Raw genomic sequence first — 20623 nt, 5'->3', positions numbered from 1 at the left:
TCCGAGTGCAAAGTAAGCGGTAGTTCTGAAAAGTTTTGGTAGGTAGCGCCACAACTAACTTCTGCTGTCGAATATTTGTAGCTCTATACAGGCCTGCTTTGCAGGCAAAAAGACAAATACTGGTGCAAAATTCTCTGCGTCGATAAATAAATTAAAAAAGAAAAGGTACAAGACGAGCTTTTTTCTCCGCCCCGAGTTTCAACCACTGCATTTCATATATTATACAACGAAGTAAATAGAAATTCCGTATTGTTCATCTTCGAATATAGCAGCCTTTCAAATATTCCTAGCAATACAAATTAATTTCTTTATACAAAAATACCAACAATGCACAAGGTTTTAGTACTGTTGCACGAGTTGATAAGCTGGGGCTCATTAAGACTTCACGTAGCGGTACCTATTGCTTCGTGGAATTCTGTGAAGCGCTTGTTGGTGTTAGTGAACCATAATGAAGCGCTTTCATTATAATCCAAATTCAAGAGGGGGGTTATTTCTTTTGCAGAACCAAGTTCTAATCGTGCTGCAGGTCTATGAACAGGATTGATGAGAGCAGCGTCAGGCGATGACGACTGCAAACAAACATATTATTTGAATATTCAAGTAGCAGGAAAGCATTTAGTGGGCCAAAGTGTGGCCGGTATCATGCAGTAGAAGTGATTTTAAATGAATATCTTAAGAAACAGCGTCAGAAATTCCTGCCTGTGAACGCCGAAATTTTAAAAATTAAGGCACATGATATTGCTAGAGAGCAAAAATTTTAGGGCTAGTCGCAGCAGGATTGATCTGTTTACGAAGGGCTGGGGTTTTTCACTTCGGAGGCGAACTTCAGTTGCACAGAATCTGCCGAAAAGTTATGAAGAAAAACTTGTGGAATTTCTGCGCTTCATAATTAGGCAGCTCACAGAAAAGCAATACCTTCTTGGTCACATAGGAAATGCTGACCAAAACCCCGTATATTTTGACATGCTGTCAAATTAAACGCTTGACGCCAAAGGAAAGACAGACATAAGTGCTCTTACAGTGAAAAACAGCGGATGTCCGCCATGCTTGTTTGCACAGCACATGGACATAAATTACCCCTATTCATAGCTTTCAAGCGAAAGACTTTACCGAATTTGGAAGTGTTTCCAAACACTGCAATTGTACGAGCAAACGAAACTGGGTGGTTTTCGGAGGAATGGATTAAGCGTGTGTGGAATCGTCGTCCTGGCGCTGTACTTGGTATACGCAGTCTGTTTGTATTAGATGCGTACGAAGGCCATACAACACCTGCAGTAAAACGAAAATTAGAGGAAAGCAAAACGGACGCCGCAGTAATCCAGGCGAGATGACGTCAGTTCTGCAACCACTTGACATCTTTTGAATAAACCGTTAAAGGACAACCTCAAACGCTTGTACATAGACTGGCCTTCGAAAAGCGACACACAACTGACACCAACAGGACGTGTAAAACGCGCAAGTTTGTCGCAAGTGTGCCAATGGATGTATGATGCATGGAAGTGTGTTCCAAATCAGACTGTGAAACAAGCATTTAAAAAATGTTCGATATCCAAAGCACTTGATGGTACGGAGAACGATGCTCTGTATGAAGATATGAGGAACGAAGAATCGAGTGATAGTGGTTCAGAATCGTGACTGATATTTTAAACATTTCGTATGAGATGTATTACAAACGTAATAAAATTTTGTTTTAAATTTCAGCGTTTAATTTCCAAGTTATTTTCATTTGGTAAGTGTTGCTTCTCTGCAATGAGCTGGATAGAAAAACGTGGATAGCTGCATCAAATCGGTCTACGGATCCAAGACAACAACAACACACACTGCATTTGAAGTTATCGCAAAAAATCTGCTACGAAAAATCTCTTTGGCAAGACTGTTTGGGATGTATGTCAATACGGCCAACTCTACGTTCTGAATTTTTCCCCCTTGTGACAAGAGATGGTTGCTATTAGGAGCTTTTATGAAGCGTGAATCATATGCCCTGTATTCTTATGTGTTTGCTGCTATCTCATTTAAATCCTGTCTGCCTGATAAATTACGAAAGTAGAGTGAGACAACAGCAAGCACGAATATATATTCGTATTATTCTTATGCTGAATAGTGATACATCCAGAAATGAAGCACGGCAACTGACTGTATTTTTAAATCTAAGATGACTCTAATTTCTGTACAGAATGTAATGCACTAAAGAGGCGTGTGCAAAGATTTTCAAACGGAGAAAAATTTTCGCTAAACTCTCGTTCCGAACATCCTCTATCATGTGCAGTCTATTTGGTTCTTGTTGATCATTATCAGAGAAAGCAGCAGTGTAAGTAACAACAAATAGCAGTCTCTTGCCATTGTTTCGCTAGTGAGACAATCCCTCTCTTTTTTTTTATTGTAAGCCGCGGTAGCGTGCACAAAATCAAGGTATACCGCGAACGGCGACAGGTCGTAAACACTCATTATCAGAATGCGACAATGCATGACACAGTGCAATAATACATTTTTAGCTTAGAGTGACGTGAAAACCTATAACAAAGAGAACGGCGCTTATCAGTTCAAAGTAAAATAAGCAATCGATTCAAACCAGACGAAGCATTTGAGAAAGGAAGGGCGCCTGTGTAAATACGGACGGAGCGCCTGACGTATAGCAATGGCTACCTGGTAAGGCTTAACTGCTAAGCTTACGACTCAAACCAAACTGCTGTAGCTGCATCTTCATCCATTTGACCTAAATCGTGTCTCATGTTACAATGGACCAACTTTGTTTCGATTTGGAGGTGAGATCTAAAACTTTTCTCTCCCCTTGAATTTCGAGTCTCAAATTTCAGGTGCAGTTTAGATTCGGGATTTTTTTTTTTCCCTTCACTTCGAATCTCGTTTTGCAGGTGCGGCTTAGATTCGAGTGCGGTTTAGATTCGGGTAAATACGGTAGGCAATCTTGCTTCCTCTAAATGATCAAATTTGGTCTTCTTTCCAGTAGCATCAGCAATGACAGAGTCGATGCTGTGTACCAGTCCGAAGACTTCACTAAATCATTCAATCAGTAGTAATGTCAGGTGGTGTGTACATAGGACAGGGATGTAATCAATGCAAACTTATGAATTGCACTTACTGGGAGTTCCTTATTCATGGGGAACAATTGCAAGACCCAATCCCTAGTATGAAGGAGGTTCAGTGTGTTACCCCACCCCTTTAGCCTAGGAAGACATGCTGATTCCTTCAGTGTAGTGCACATGCAGCTCAGAACATCTAAGAACATCACAGACTGTTATTACTGAAACTTGTGCGAGTGGACGACACCTGTCTCTTTAAGAAGAAAAGTAATTGACTAGTTAGCAGGTTAGAGCCTCATTCATTATTGGAATTAACCAGACAATTCTACAGAAGTCTGCAGTAAGAATATTGTGATAAATCGATAACCAGTCAGTGGTTCAGAATGGAGTTTAAAATCTGGTAGAAAATTCTGTAACAGGTTACTGATAGGGTCATGCAGAAAGTTGAAAATACTCAGATTATTTTAAAAAACAACAACAACAACAAAGTAGTCACTAATTCTATAATTATCAGAAAAGTTGTAATCAGGGCTTAAATTCCACATCACTCTAATGTTTATATTAAATAGGTTTTGGATTTTCCAGTATGTAAACAGTTGATAGTGTTCTGCATCAAGTTACTTAAATTCTTCATTTGACCTAATGACTAAAAACAGCAGTTGAATATTAGAGGAGGAGGAGCAGTAGCTTTTTCAGAAGTGAATGGATTTTTCTTGTAACAGACATAAACATATACAGAGTAATTTAAAAGTAATTGCCTTACTAATCAGTATGCTTATATTAGAATTAATAAGAATTTTTCACTAGTATTTATTACAGAAGTAATTCACTTTAGCTGCTTCTGCCTATTAATGTATAACTTGACTCATTCCACATTCCTGAAGAGACATCTTCATGATGGGATTTGCAGAATGCAGTGTGTGAATGAGTGAGTGAATCAGTTACAGAACAGATACGAGATACTGACTGACACATTGAGCTTGATTACTGGTAACAAGAAAAACAGAAACTGAATGAGGAAGACATGTCAAATTATTTTGTAGTGTTGAGAAAAAGAACTTTGTGGGAAATATTTTTTCCTGTTCATGTTGGAAGCAGATTTTTGTAATATTCTAATTTGAGGCTAGACTGCTAGGACAGTTTCAAATTGTCAACACAATTCTATGGTGGCCCTTTGAATGAACAGAATATGAAAAAAATTATATTTATATTGTGGAACAAACTATAATTTCAAGTAAAGGAAAGTTTGTATAGAAAGGTTGTTGGGCCTGTAGTTAAAATGTTTTAACCAATCAGTGCAACATTTTAATTACTCTGGATGCTGTATCTTGCCACCTTTTTAATAGGATTCCCATCAACTGAAATACAATGATAGCCAAACACAACAACGCTATAGGCCACTGACTGTACATGTGTTTTGAAACTCCCTCAAAACAAAAGTTAGAAGTTCCTTATTGAAATGCATCTGTATTATTTTGATCTTGAAGAAATTTATGAATTCTAAAAATTGCCCACAAAATTTAATAATTGCTTATGGTTTTTTTCTCTAGCATAAATATGTCTTTGAGCATTTTCCATTTTCCTTAAATGAAATGTCATCAATGAAATTTGCCTACTATATTACAAGAAAGTCATATGTATCTCAAAAAGGAAGGGAAAGATATTAAAACTACTGACAGAAGAACATAACTTCTACACTGAAGAGCTGAATAAACTGGTACACCTGCCTAATATCGTGTGGGCCCCTTGCGAGCATGCAGAAGAGGCACAACATGACATGCCATGGACTTGACTAATGTCTGAAGTAGTACTGGAGGGAATTTACAACATAAATCTTGCACGGCTGTCAGTAAATCTGGAAGAGTATGAGAGAGTGAAGATGTCTTCTGAACAACATGTTGCAAGGCAGCCCATATATGTTCAGTAATGTTCATGTCTGGGTAGTTCTGTGGCCAGTGGAAGTGTTTAAGCGCAGGAGAGTGGGGAGCCAATCTGTAGCAATTCTGGATGTGTGGGGTGTCACATTGTCTTGCTGGAACTGTCCAAGTCTATCGGAATGCGCAATGGACATGAATGGATGCAGGTGATGAGACAGGATGCTTACGTGTGTGTCACCTCTGAGAGTTGTATCTAGACATATCAGGAGTCCCACATCACTCCAACTTACACACCCCACACCATTAAAGAGCCTCCAGCATCCTGAACAGCTCCCAACTGACATGCAAGGTCCATGGATTCATGAGGTTGTCTTCATACCCTTACACCTCCATCTGCTCAATAAATTTGAAACAAGACTCGACTGACCAGAAAACATCTCTCCAGTCATCAATAGTCCAATATCAGTGTTGACAGGCCCAGGTGAAGTGTAAAGTTTTGTCTTATGCAGTCATCAAAGGTGCATGAGTGGGCCTTCAGCTCCGAAAACCCATATTTAATGATTTTTTGTTGAATGGCTTGCACGCTCACACTTGTTGATGGCCCGGCATTGAAATCTGGAGCAACTTGCAGTAGGGTTGCACTTCTGTTGTGGTGAATGATTCTCTACAGCCTTTGTTGGTCCTGTTTTTAGATGATATTTTTCTGGATGCACCAATGTCAGATACCTGATGTTTTACTGGATTCCTGCTTTTTGTTCATTCAACTTTTGAACAACTCAGTGATTTCATCTGTATGTCAACTCAGTGATTACATTTGTATGTCATAACAAGCTTACATTGAATTTCAGATATACAGAACATTATTTTTCATTTTAGTGAGGCTTTTGTATCAGCTCATGCTAGTGCAAAAAGTGACTGAACTCTAAATGAATATATTAGCTTGAATTTCTCACTTTACTTTACATGCACTTCCACGGGGTTTAAAAAAACAATGTGCTATTCTGCAGCTGAAGACTGTTGACTTGTAGGCCTGCCAACAACCACAGATTGTTCACATTTTTACTGTATTATTGGGAACCAATAAATGTAAATAACTACTAATGTATGTAACTACATGTTCTAAATTACATCTAACTTACAGAATTATGATTTAAGATAGAGTTTTAAACAATATTCATACTTTATTACAAATATAATAGTCACTTAGAAGGAACCTTACTTATGTGCAGATTCATGAAGGTTACTATAATAGCAAAGAAATGCAGTGTGCGGTTGTTTTTCAGTGCAGCTGCACTGTAGTAAGAAATGCCATGCAAGAATAAATCACATCCAGGTTGCAAAGCATACAAGTATGTTTTGTATTATCTATGTCTACAGCTACCAGCACCACAATTAAGAGGATATGTGATAATGAAAAATTGGATAGCAGTTCATATAAACAATGGGAACTAATCTCATGGATAGATGTAAAAACCATCAAATGAAGAAACTTTTGAAATGAACACTTTAGCTTCCAAAAGTCTTAAAATGTGTAAAAAGAAAGATAAGTGGCATTCCAACACTTCAAAGAGTGTGCAAGTATTTTGAAAAGTAAACAATTTTTCCCTAAAAGATAAGAAATTTAGTGAAAAAGAAGATCTAGGCAAAAGATATGACATAGTGCCATGTTTCTACATCTGCTACTGAAAACAAAGGTGGTAATCCAGATTGAGATTTTTACTCTGCAATGGAGTGTGCACTGATATGAAACTTTCTAGCAGATTAAAACTATGTGCTGGGCTGAGTCTCGAACTTGGGCAAATGGTCTTCCAACTGAGCTACTCAAGCACGACTCATGACACATCCTCCCAGCTTCAATTCTGCCAGTACCTTGTTTCCTACCTTCCAAACTTCACAGAACCTCTTCTGCGAACCTTTCAGAACTAGCACTTCTGGAAGAAAGGATATTGTGGGGACATGGCTTACCCACAGCCTGGGGGATGTTTCCAGAACAGGATTTTCACTCTGCAGCTCCCACGTTTGAGTCTCAGTCCAGCACAGTTTTAATCTGCCAGGAAGTTTCAACGGTGGTAATGTCACAACTACCCCATAAGTTAGTGGGAGCCAAAGCAGAATATTATTTTAGTTCAGATGCTGCTAAATATAAATACAATGGCTGAACAATAGCATGCCTGCCTATTAGTCATTATACCACCAATATCATTAAAGGCAAATATTGCACATATTACACATATCATTTGTTCTTCCTAATTCAGTTTTCTTTTAATAGAAATAAGTACACAGAGTCATTTAATGAAATTATGAGACTCAAAAAAGTGTATGTTTGTTATGTACTGTAAAAAATCGGTCTCACGTTTACTGGCTGTTGATAGCTACAAATAATGTGCAGTAGATCAGCACAATCTGTGCAAGTTAAGAGAATTGTTGTATTAATAATCATCAAGTACAAATCATAGTATGTCAAGCAGCAAATGTTTTCCTTCATTTCCTCAATGCAGTTCAAGAAATAAATGAAAAGAAAAGAAAGGATAATAAGATCTGGTATGTATTTATTAAATCATACATGAACAGAGTAATCAATGTGATCTGAGTTACTACCCTCCTTGCCAACTGCATCCTTCTCTGGTTGCAACATATGAGTCACAGGATGCACTAGGTTGACTGTAGTGCCAGGATGAGTCTCAGTAATTGATGCATTCTGGAGATTAACAGTTTGTGGTAGAATGGGAAAGTACTCTCTGCCATGTAACTCACAGTCATTTGCAGAGTACAGATGTAGATGTAAACATGATCAACAGAACGCCATAGAACTGGGGCTCACCACATTAACACAGATCGCCATATTCACCCCTTTGCACCATTCAAAAGAGCAAAATAGGCAATCAGAAACTCCTATTTTGTTGTGGTTTGTGGAGACAGGGCGATGTATATCACATAGCAAGTTATTATATAATATCAATGTTGCATTCAACAACATGTCCTTAGTGCAGACCAGAAGTTTGGAGATCCAAAGTCAACATGAACATTCAGTTAATTAACTTTAAATTGCACTCTGACTACTGAAAAAAAAATTGAAGTCCTGGTGTCACTTGTCTCGTATTAGCTTTGGTTCTCAGTGCAACCTGTATCTGTATATACACCTTCACTCTGCAAAACTCTGAAAAGGCATGGCATAGGGTACTTCCCACTGCTTCTTTCCTTTACATTCATTTGTGGTGCACATGTAGAATTTACTACTTAAAGTTCGATACGGATAGCCGTACTGTAGGCAGAGGGATATCTGTTGAGAGGCCAGACAAACATGTGGTTCCTGAAGAAGGGCAGCAGCCTCTTCAGTAGTTGCAGGGTAATAACCTAAATGACTGATGACCTGGCCATATAACATCGACCAAAACAGCTTTGCTGTGCTGGTACTGTGAATGGCTGAAAGCAAGGGGAAATTACAGCAATAATTTTTCCAAAGGGCATGCAGCTTAACCGCATAGTTAATTGACGATGGCGTCCAGAGGTAAAATAGTCCCCCATTCAGATCTCCAGGTGGGAATCACTCAGGGGCATGTTGTAATCAGGAGAAACAAAACTAATGTTTTTCGGATTGGAGTGTGGAATGTCAGATCCCTTAATCGGGCAGATGTGTTAGAAAATTTAAAAAGGGAAATAGATTGGTTAAAGTTAGATATAGTGGAAATTAGTGAAGTTTGGAGAGAGGAGGAACAAGATGTCTGGTCAGGTAAATACAGGGTTATAAATACAAAATCAAATAAGCATAATTCAGGAATAGGCTCAATAATTTTTTAAAAATAGGCTCACAGGAAAGCTCCTACAAACAGCATAGTGAATGTATCATGGCATCCAAGACAGAGTCGAAGCCTAAACTTGCCGTAGTAGTACAAGTATACAGGCAAACTAGCTCTGCAGATGATGAACAGATTGAAGAAATGTGTGATGTAATAAAAGAAATTATTCAGATAGTTAAGCGAGATGAAAATTAATAGTCATTGGGAACTGGAATTTGATAGTAGGAAAAGGAGGAGAAGAAGCTGCCTGGTAGAATTTTGCACAGAACGTAACTTAATTGTAGCTAACACTTGGTACAAGAATCATGAAAGAAGGTTGTATACATGGAAGAGGCTTGGAAACACTGGAAGGTTTCAGATAGATTATATAATGGTAAGACAGAGATTTAAGAACTAAGTTTTAAATTGTAAGACCTTTCCAGGAGCAGATGAGGACTCTGACCACAATTTATTGGTTACAAAGTGTAGATTAAAACTGAAGAAACTGCTAAAATTTTGTAATTTAAGGAGGTGGCACCTGGATAGACTGAAAGAACCAGAGGTTGTAGAGAGTTTCAGAGAGGGCATTATGGAATGAGTGACAAGAACAGGGAAACAAAAACAATAGCAGAAAAATGAGTAGCTTTGAGAGATGAAACAGTGAAGGCAGCAGTGTCTTGAAAGGGGGATATGAGATGAACATCAACAAAATGAAATGAAGATAATGGAATGTAGTCAAATTAAATCAGGTGATGCTCAGGGAATTAAATTAGGAAATGACACACTTAAAGTAGTAGATGAGTTTTGATATTTGGGAGCAAAATAACTGATAATGGTCAAAATAGAGAGTATATAAAATATAGACTGTCAATGGCAAGGAAAGCATATCTGAAGAAGAGAAATTTGTTAACATTGAGTACATATTAAGAGTAAGGGAGTCTTTTCTGAAAGTATTTCTATAGAGTGTAGCCATGTATGGAAGTGAAACATGGATGTCAAATTTGGTCAGACAAGAAGAGAGTAGAACTTTCAAAATGTGGTGCTACAAAAGAATGCTGAATATTTTATGGGTAGAACACATTACTAATGAGGAGGACAAGAGGAATTTGTGGCTTCCATGTACGGAAGTGAAACATGGATGTCAAATTTGGTCAGACAAGAAGAGAGTAGAACTTTCAAAATGTGGTGCTACAAAAGAATGCTGAAGATTTAATGGGTAGAACACATTACTAATGAGGAGGAGAAGAGGAATTTGTGGCACAGCTTGATGAGAAGGAGGCATCAGTTGGCAGGACATGTTCTGAGGCATTGAGGGATGACCAATTTAGTATTGGAGGGAAGCATGGAGGGTAAAAATTGGTCAAGGGAGACCAAAAGATGAATACACTAAGCAGATTCAGAAGGATGTAGGTTGCAGTAGTTATTCAGAGAAGAAGAGGCTTGCACAGGATAGAGTAGCATGGAGAGCTACGTCAAACAAGTCTCTGGACTGGAAACCATAATAACAACCACATGTGTGCTGTAGTTATTTTAATCTTGTTTTGTATGTATGAAGCTGTATTTCTAGATTCCTTCAAGATTCCTCCCTTCATACTAGTTCTTGAAACTTTAAAATTCGGCTTTAATGAGATAATTGGTGCTTGTCTATAAAATGTCTGCCATTTCAGGGTTTTCACCATTTTTGTGATGCTTGCCTCTGAGTCAAAAAATCTGTAATTATTGATGGTACCCTTTTTTTCTATGCATTCAATATCCCCTTTCAGTCCAATTTTGGTAGGTAGTAGGGGTCTCACACACTTTAACAATATTTGTGAATGGGTTACACAAGTATTTGTAGCCAATTTCCTTTGCAGAATGATTGAATTTTTTTCAGGATGCTACCAATGAACCAACATCTACCATCTGCTTTACTTAGCATCCTCTTGGAAGTTCAATAATCCAAAATGCTGACAATGTATAGTACATTACTGTCATCAATGTTGGGCAGTTCTGCTTAATGAGAATTGATTTTTGTATGTCATTACTTTTGTTCCCTTGCCAAGTAGCAGTTGGACTTCAAATGGAAAGGTCAGGGGATTCACTAGTCGGTCTGTTCTTTTATAACTTACAGCATGATTTGTTAATATGAGAAATGCCTAGTTGGACTATGTTTGCAATTCACATTACATTGTAGATCTGGGTATAACTGGATGGGTAAGTCGATTCCAAGATCAGAGCAAGACAAATACAGTCATCTCCAATAGGCTCGTGTTTAGAAAGCAACTGTCGGATGGAGGAAAGCTTTTATCACTTTCTCCAATATTGTCTTGAGACAAGTTGCACATGGAAAAATTGTTTAGGACTTTGTGTTCCTTACTCTTGAGAATGCTGTACTAACAACATTGCAACAACATGCCGTAGCTAAAATTTCAGTGGAGTGTTATGATTTTTTCACCTTAGTTCCCTCAGTTTCTCAGATTTATACATAACACAGCACATAACCTCTTTTTCTGTGAAAAAATGTTAGTCACATTGTACAAATAATGTCTTTCTATAATACAAAATGCTTTGTTTCAAAATAATTTCCATTATTTTGATAAACATTCTGACTTTATGTTTTGAGTTTTGTTGTTTTAAGGACACATTTTCATTTACCACGTTTGTCTCTACAGCCAAGCAGTCAGCATGTCTAAGAATCATAGAAGATACATGCTACCCCCACCCCCACGCTCCCATGTCAATTGCCAGTACAGAAGAGGTTTCTTATGGGGTCTATTTAGTCTCACGCGGATAACAAAGAAAGTTTGAAGAAGTAGTAGTAGCCCTTATTAAAGCCTGACACCAACCAGAGAAGTGGCAAGCTGACTTTATTTCCCTCCAAAATGTCTGTCCAATGACACTTGAAGGAGGGAATGAAACAGCAATCAGTCAGGAGGCCAACATTATGTGATGATAATGGTAAGAAATATAATTTGGTTTTATTTACACCCATCAAAGCAAGGATCACTTCATGCACTCAACAATGAACAGTTGCTGCAACATACTGTTGACTGGTATGAGAAACTGATAACTTCTCTTTGAGGAGACCTGCAGCATCGGTACAACTACATTGTTGTAACATTTCTAATTCATTTGCAAAAGAATGTGGAAAGGCAACCAGTCTAATGTAGCTAACTCTTGAGTGGTGTGTAACAGACATATGTAAAAACATAAAAAGTCAAAATCAGATAGATAAAAAAATTGTCAAAAATTGATTGTTTTCAATGTAACATAAAAAGTCACTTGTTTTTGAGTGAGCTACAGCCCTTTCTCCATTTGAAGTATATAAGATGACATACACATGTGTGTTTGTGGTGGGGAAGGGGGGGTGGGGATTGTAATTCCTCTAAGTTCTTTGGTTTTAGCTGGGATGTAACTTCTATACCATAATTCTTCTCTCCTCCACAATACCTTATCCCACTATGCTTTATTTCTTCCTTTCCCACATAGAAAACTACATTTTCATGGTGCTTTGTGCCTCTGCTTGTGAAAATTGTTTCAGAAATTGAAATAGTTACATTTTCTTAGGTGACTGAAGCTTTGTTTACCCATTTAAGTCAGAGTCTGTACTGTAAATTTTAAAGTGTGCATATAAATTCCTGAAATCAATTTTTATCTATGCTATTGCATGATGCAAATTAGTAACTGATCTAACATGCACTATCAACATACCACATATATTTCCTCTATAAAAAAACATTAAAACTTCATATTCATAAAAGACTAATGAAATGATGTGAACAGACATAATGTGCTTTATCTAATACTAATCACTATTTCTAAGCTAAACAACACACATTTTCTATATATTTATAATTTACCTCTGATTAAACTTTGCATGCCGTGGACTGCTGCATAAATGAAGAAGTAATTCATTATGATAATGATTACACAATATTATTTTATTTTTCAGATGAGTGCAATGTATTACTGTGAATATTCTTACCTTGGATTGAATTTTGTATGTCTTGGACTGCTGCTTGAATGAAGAGGTGATCTATTGGGAGGAGATAATGGTGAAGTTTCTCCTTCTTCAGGTATATTTTCATCATCCTCACTTATAGATGGAAGAGTCATTGACGGAACTCCATTTATTTCTGATTCTTGCTGTATAAACGAAAAAATAGTTCTATATTTGAAGTTAGGGAAGAAAAAAAAAGGCAGTCTATTGACTTCTCATAAATCTGTATGGGACACATTCATGAAGTTCATATCATTGAGTATCTTAATGCATCCAGATATCATTAAAGTAATCATATTTTTCATTCTTCATTTCTATAGTTCTCTCTTTAATCATGCAGTGCCCTATTGTAGTAATGTAAGTGCCACCTTTGTAGAGTGTAAGAAAGTAAAATGGAGGACAATTTATGTTTAATGAACCATGAACAATTAGATCCTTAGAGATAGAGCACACACTCAGTTTAGGATGAATAGGGAATGAAATTGCTCATGTCTTTTGCAAATGAACCATCATGGTTTTGGCCTTATGTGGTTTTGAGAAACCATGTAACATCTAAATCTATATGAGCAGACAGGGATTTGCAATGCTGCGGTCCTGAACATGTCATTTGCCTTACCACTGTGCCCCATCACTATGTAGAAAGAGAAAATTCATGAGTAAGTAATTGATCACAGTTGAAACTGCAAGTTATTGTGAAAAAAATTGTTTGAGGCTCAAAAATAGAATATGAAGGTACGCCAAAATACAAAATAATCTTTGAGGGATGAGTCAGTAATTTTTGAGCACAAGATGAACTTCATGCATTCTCCATATATATGCTTGTCCATACAACTGCTGGAGAGTTTGTCACTGATGCTGGATCAGCATTTGAAATGTTGCATGTATGTGAATAAAGTCCTGACTGGATGGATCAATCATTTGTTGACAGCTATTTAAAAAGAATGGATAAAGCATCCATTGGACAACATTAAATCTGTGCAAGAACATGAAGTCAACAAGATAGAATAGTTTCATCTGCTATAATACGATTCCTAACACAAATAGTCTTTCTTTTCTTTTCTGCTCTCTTTTCCATATGCAGTACATATTCCAACAAATTTGAAACCTCCCAGTTTCTTCCCAATTTCTATTTTATTTTTCTGAACAACATTATTCAATGTTCATTATTCATTATTCAATGCTGCTGATAATAACATACACATAGTGTGTGTAAAAACAATTTTTTAAAGAAAAGTTGAGAATTTCTGATTCATGGAAACCATTTGCACTTGCAAATTTGACCTTACTAATGATGGTTTGTTTTAGGAGTGACATACCTTATTTAAAGAACATCATCTTTTTCTGAAAACTATGTATTTACAAAGTCGTAAAATGAAATCTTTTAGAAAATTCAGTGATACTGTCTTGTAGCCTGAATTTTTTGTTTCCAAAAATTTACACTTCTACTAAAATAATGTATCAATTAATGAAATATTTCAATTAGAAAATATGAGTTTCTAAAAAAATCTTGGTGACCTTTGCTGGATCCCACTCCAAAATGCCACTAGCTACGTAAAACAGAACCTGCCATTTTTAAACACATTTAACCAACTGTTTCTCACAACAACTTCAGTGCCTCTTTATAGGATATATGTATTATCTATCGTTTTTATATTATTACTGAAAAGTAATAACTTTGTAAAGTACAATTATTTTGTAAAAAGAATATTACAATTTTTTTTAAAAAAGTAGCGATTGTGCACCAAGCCACAGTCAACATTTCTCAAGCTAACAGTGAGATGTATTTATACAATCAGTGTGTGTTTAGCCTTCATCATTCAAGATTCCTTGTCAGTGAGTTGTTAAAGGTTAAAGGTTCAAGATTGCACAGAACTGGAATATTCCACAGATAAAATATCCAATGGCATTGCCTTGTTTTATTAACTAAAGACACCACAAAATGAACATGTTTTTAAGAGGTTCATTATCAAAGCCAAATACTTTCTTTAATACATGAATAGCAGTGGTTATGTGTTCCTAGAACATTAATGTATTTTGATTGAATATACAAGGAGAAAGAATAATTAATATGTATAGTTCAGCACTATCTTTTTTCACAGACATTAAAAATTTCAGTCGTATAAATTTACACTATCACAACAAATTACTTTTCTAATAAATATTTGATGCATGTCCAGAAACTAAGTACTGTTTTGGGGAAAAAATACTCATGAAATCATTTTTCTTTTTTCAAACCAATTTTTTTCCAAGAAAGAGCATTTCTTAAACCATTTTTCTGTCTAGTTGCCACCACTTTTCTGTTGTCATAGTGGGAAGTCAACTTTTTTATGCCTTCTTCACAGAAAGATGGCACCAGTGAAGCCAGCCACTACTGAACACTTTTTTTTGCATTGTCATCACTGTCAATGCGCTCTGCTCCAAAATCTTGCATCAAGTTTGAGAACAGGTGGTACTCAGGATATGCAAGATAGATGCTGTACAGAGAGTGATTGAATTGCTCCCAGTCAAATTGTTGGGTAAGGTTTTGAGTGACGCCAGGAGAACGGGGATGTGCACTGTCAGGAAGCTTTCCACAACTTTTGTTTTGAATTTTGCATCAAAGTTTTCTCAATATTTCACACTATTTTACTGCATTGATGGTTTCACGTCTGGGAAGGAACTGAGTGAGCAGAAAATGACATGAAAACAGTATTCAGCAGTGGCTGTCTTCACAGGCAGCATCTTCCTATGACGAGGCATAGAAAAATTGGTTTCCTGCTGTGACAAATGTCTGAACAATGGTGGCAACTATATAGATAAATAGTTTTAGTTTAAGAACTGCTCTTTCCTGTAAAAATAATTTTGGGTTTGAAAAAATGTTTTATGAGTTTTTCTCCAAAAAAGTACTTATTTTCAAGACATGCCTCTTACTTGATATTCTTTTTTCACTAAAATCCATTTGATACACCTAAAAAGGCAGGGAAGAACAGAGATTAACATTACACTTACAACAAGATTATTAGAGAAGGAACACAAACTTTGATTTGGCAGAAATGTGGACGAAATAAGTTGTGTCATTCTTAAAAGAACTATCCTGGCTTCTTTTTAAGTGATTTAGAGAAACCACAGAAATTCTAAACCCAGATAGCCAGATGTGGATATCAACAGTACTACTGCCAAAAGCAAGTCCAAGGTCTTAGTTGCTGTTCCACCTATATACAGGGTGTTTGTAGAGGAAAGGTCGATATTTTACACAGTGACAGCATAAGTAATTCTGAACAAAAATGTCCACAAATGCTTCATTATGGAGGTGTGGGTATTGAAAGGAACTATAATTCTGCAAAATTGATGAGCACAATGTGAACATATCTGCAATATAACTGGACTGTAATGTGATTTTCTTGAAAACAATGTTACAGAGAAGTACAGTTATGCTATACACTTTTACATACTGTTTATTTACTTTGCATTTAGTACATAATGCATTTACAACATGCATATTACTTGTATTCAGTTGAAAAAGATGTAGCACATCTTTTACAAATGGCTTTAACACTTATTGTACAGATGTTTTACAGTTCACAGAACAGGTTTGAATATCCTACCATGAACATCGTTGCACTTTTGTGCTCTAGTGATAACATGTTGTGTTGCTTGTTCAATTGCCTGTGGTTGCTTCCTAATCAATTCAGCAGTGTCCATGATGCAACGAAGCAGTTTATCTCGTATATTTACCATCACTTTGTGAACCTCTGATTTCATCCAACCTCTTGAACAGAAATCTAAAGGTAGCCCTGGAGGCCAGTTAATAGTATCGCCATGGCCAATCCAGAGATAAAGGTAGATGCGGTTGAGATGGTGCCTCACACGTAAGGTAACATGTGGAGGGGCATTGTCATGTTGAAAGTATATTCCAGTTTGTTTGGCTAAAGCAACATCTTCCAATAGTTCCACAAATGAATTTCCAAAAAAATGCAGGTAACTCTCTCCTGTCAGTTGCTGATTGATAATAAATGGACCTATCATAAGTTTACTGGTCATGCAGCACCAAACATTTATGGCAAAATGAACTTTAAATTGCTATCCACTGAAGTGTACATATTTTCTCGTGACCATCAATGATTATTGCGTGTGTTGTTTATTCTATGTCGTGAAAACTAGGCTTCGTCAGTGAATAGTATGTATGGGGGCAAATGACTATTCGCAATCACCCAGTGACAGAATTGAAGTCGTTTGGCATTGTCACAAATGTGGATATTTTGGATACAGGTTTTCCACATGTAATTTTTCCCATACATGAGACTATCGGACATTCATATGCAGGGACATTCTTCGTATGCTCGTACTGGGACTTCTCTCAGCACTTGCAATAATTCCTTCCTGTTCTTGCAAAGTTTGTTGATTTCCATGCTTGGCCAAAAAATGTCTACTTGGAAGAGAGCCTGTTGCACACAAAGTGATAAACATTTTGGTAAACACCCTGCGATCAGGTAATCATCAAGTCAGAAAGTGCCTGTGGTATTTTTCTTTTCAGCGGTAGCACTACCATCACAGAAGCCATAAACATACACCATATCTGTGTATTCCTCATTACTGTAGATGTGTGGCATTGTCAGCAGCACCATACACTACACAGCTAACCAATCCATCACCGGTACTCTACACAATGCGGCTTACACAGCACAACTGCACAAACAACGGGTGATTGTACTACATATGTCACATGACCATAATATGTGGTAGGTTGCATAGCATAAAAATGGCATGTACCCATGCATTGTTTGTAAGAAAATCATGTTATGGTCCAGTTGTATTGTATATACGTTCATGATGTGCTCATCAATTTTGCAGAATTAAAGTTCCTATCAATACCCATACCTACCTAACGAAGCATTTGCAGACCTATGATCATACATTTTTTGTTCAGAATTACTTATACTATCATTTTTTAAAGTAATGATGTTTCCTCCCCAAACATCCCGTATACATAGCGTTTGTCAGAATTTCCACATTTATCAGGTTAAACAATGTAAAAAGGAAGGTTTACTAAATATTTTTAAGAGATAGAAAGATATTTATTTCATAGCTTTTATTTAAGTCAGACTTTGCATCCTCCTTCCCTCTCACTGTCACCCTAGTCCTCTTTACTTTTTCAGTTTCTCTGTTAGATCGTTACTGAGAGAGCCCAAATCTTTGCAAAATTGTCTGACTGACAGTTTGCTTCTGCACAAGTAGTCTTGGAGTCCTTGTGATAACTGTGTGGCTCTCTCCATGACAGACCACTGGTAACACAGGCTAGTACATGTATCATTATCTTATAGCATGATTCTTTGAAAGTAAAAAAAAAAAGAAAATAATAGTTACTTAGCAAGTTGTTTCACAAGTAATTCCCTCCCAGATACAAAAAACAATGAGACAATTGCAATATAACGGAACATAAGCATAAAATTTTATTTCACCTTAAAGTTTTGATAAAGCTGACAATGTTTCTAAGTATTTTTAAATTATTTACATTTTTGAATTATGATTTGGGAAAAGCTGCATGATATTTAGTTTATCTTGTGTCCTCTCACAATTGTTTATCTGTATCTACATGACTACTTGGCAATAGTACCTGGCAGTGTGGTCATTTAAATGCAAGCTCTTTCTACTCGATTTCATAAAAATAATCACCACTTTAGGAAAACCATGTGAACACTAAAAATGTAGTTGGTTAAATTAACTCAAGTGGTACATACCTCTGCTTCATAGCCTTCACGGAGGTTGTATGTCAGGTCATGCTGAATATCATTTGCAAATTCTTGCTGATATTCAGGGTATAGTCTCAAAACATCTACTAGGCCTTGCATATTAATACACTTTAAATCACAGTAGGTGAGCGCTTTTACATCACAGCTTGATTTCACAACCACATCAGTGCTAGAGGCTCCACCTCCTCCTCCTCCACCACCACCACTTCCATTGCCCGAAGGCTGCAGGTACATAGAAATATCACAGCCAAACAAATCACCTTTACCTGAAAAAATTACAAAAGGTCATAGACTAGGTACCACTTTCTGTATTAATGTTTAGAAATTATGCTTGAATTTCTAATTAACATTTTGATAAAATTGTTACCTATGACATGTGTAGCAGATCTGTTGTTCTTAGAACTATTTTAAGTGTACGGCTATCAACAATGAAGGAAAAGATAGATTGTTACTTACAATAAAGAACACACAGTAAGTTGCAGACAGGCACAATTAGAAAACACTTACATAAATCTTTTGAATGCAGCCTTTATCAGCAAAAGAGAAACACGCACAATTCATACAAACAAGCAAGGTTGCTTGTGAATGTGAATGGTGTGTGTTTCTCCTTTGCTGATGAAATCTGTAACTGAAAGCTTTATACAGTATCTTTTAATTGTGCCTGTCAGCAATTTAACACATATTCTTTATGGTAAGCATTCTGTATTTTCCTACAGTGTTGATATTCCTACCTGGAGTTTCCACTCTTCAAAGTACATGACTTTATTTTACAGTAATATTGTGGAAATAATTCAGGAAATCTTGGAAATAAATCATATTTCTAACTTCAACAATTGTCGGAAAAGCTCTTGATGGTATTGTTGCTATCAGCGAAAATAAATTGTTTTAGGTCCAAAATTAGTTTTCATTTCTAGATTATCGGAAATCTTTTTGACATGTTGCCTCATTGCAGACTTGCAATGCAGATACGGACATATGGAATACTTTCCCAGATATTTAAATGGTTCAAAGATTTAGTAAGTAATAGAACCCAGTACGTTGTCCTCAATGGCAAGTAGCCATCAGGAACAAGAGTATTGTCAGGGGTGCCCCCGGAAAGTGTGATAGAACTGCTATTATTTTCTACATACATAATTGATCTGGCGGACAGAGTGGGAAGCAGTCTGCAGTTGTTTTCTGATGATGATGTGATGTACAGGAAAGTGTTGAAATTGAGTAACAATAGAAGGATGCAGGATTACTTAGACAAAAAATTCTAGTGGATGTGTTGAATGGCAATGTAGAAATAAATGTAAGTTAATACAAATGAGTAGGGAAAACAAAACCATAAAGTTTGGACACAGCATTAGCAGTGACCTGCTTGACAAACTGACATTGTTTAAATGTCTGGGTGTAATGTTGCTAAGCAATATGAAATGGAATGAGCATGTAAGTGTTGTGGTAGGAATGTGACTGGTTGACTTCAGTTTATTGCAAGACATTTGGGAAAGTGTGGTTCATCTGTAAAGCATATATACTCGTGCAACCTATTCTTGAGTACAGCTCAAGTGTTTGCGATCCACACCAGGTCAGATTAAAGGAAGACATTGAAGCAATTCAGAGGTGGGCTGCTAGATTTGTTACTTGTAGGTTTGAACAACATGCAGATATTATGGAGATGAACTGAAATGGGAAGTCTGGAAAGAAGTTTTCTTTTCTTTTTTTTTTTTTTTTTTTTTTTTTTTTTTTTTTTTTTTTTTTTTTTTAGGAACACTATTGAGAAAATTTAGAGGACCATCATTTGAAGATGACTGCAGAAATATTCTACTGCTGGCAATATACATTTAGAATAAGGACCAAAAAGCTAAAATACAAGGCATTAGGGCTCTCACAGAAGCATATAGATGGTCATTTTTCCCTCTCTTTATTTGTGAGTGGAACAGGAAGGGAGGTGGCTAATAGCGGTACCGTACACGTACACAGTGTACATTGGCTTGCAGAGAGTGTATGTAGATGCAGATTCATAGACGTTGTACAGTTTTGGACTAATAGGGTGTCTGTGGGGAACTGCATTCATCTGCATAACTTTCTTTATGACTCAAACATTGCTGTTAATGTTGATCAGATTTCATTGAAGACATGTCTCAATTGTTCTCACAAGTGGACTTCCCTCTTGTCAATTCCTCTATCAATTTTTCTCTATTCACCGACGAGAATGCTTTCTTACAATTTACAGAAACTGTAA

At 36.6% G+C, this 20623-nt stretch overlaps 1 protein-coding gene across 5 annotated transcripts in view; it reads right to left on the bottom strand.

The window, feature by feature from the left end:
- Positions 1 to 20623, bottom strand: part of LOC126353886 (potassium voltage-gated channel subfamily H member 8) — a 1477332-nt gene that overhangs the window by 47060 nt on the left and 1409649 nt on the right. For 4 of the 5 annotated variants that reach the window (XM_050003103.1, XM_050003121.1, XM_050003113.1 and 1 more), the window contains 2 exons: positions 18388 to 18665; positions 12656 to 12816 (listed from right to left, as the gene is read on the bottom strand). In XM_050003103.1, the coding sequence (XP_049859060.1) occupies positions 12656 to 12816; positions 18388 to 18665 (439 nt within the window). Of the gene's footprint in view, positions 1 to 12530; positions 12561 to 12655; positions 12817 to 18387; positions 18666 to 20623 lie in introns of all 5 variants that reach the window. The other variant, XM_050003094.1, reaches the window with a different exon arrangement.

Source organism: Schistocerca gregaria, chromosome 1 (genome assembly GCF_023897955.1).
Source record: "Schistocerca gregaria isolate iqSchGreg1 chromosome 1, iqSchGreg1.2, whole genome shotgun sequence".
Taxonomy (NCBI): Eukaryota; Metazoa; Arthropoda; class Insecta; order Orthoptera; family Acrididae; genus Schistocerca; species Schistocerca gregaria.
This window is presented reverse-complemented; position numbering and strand designations above follow the sequence as displayed.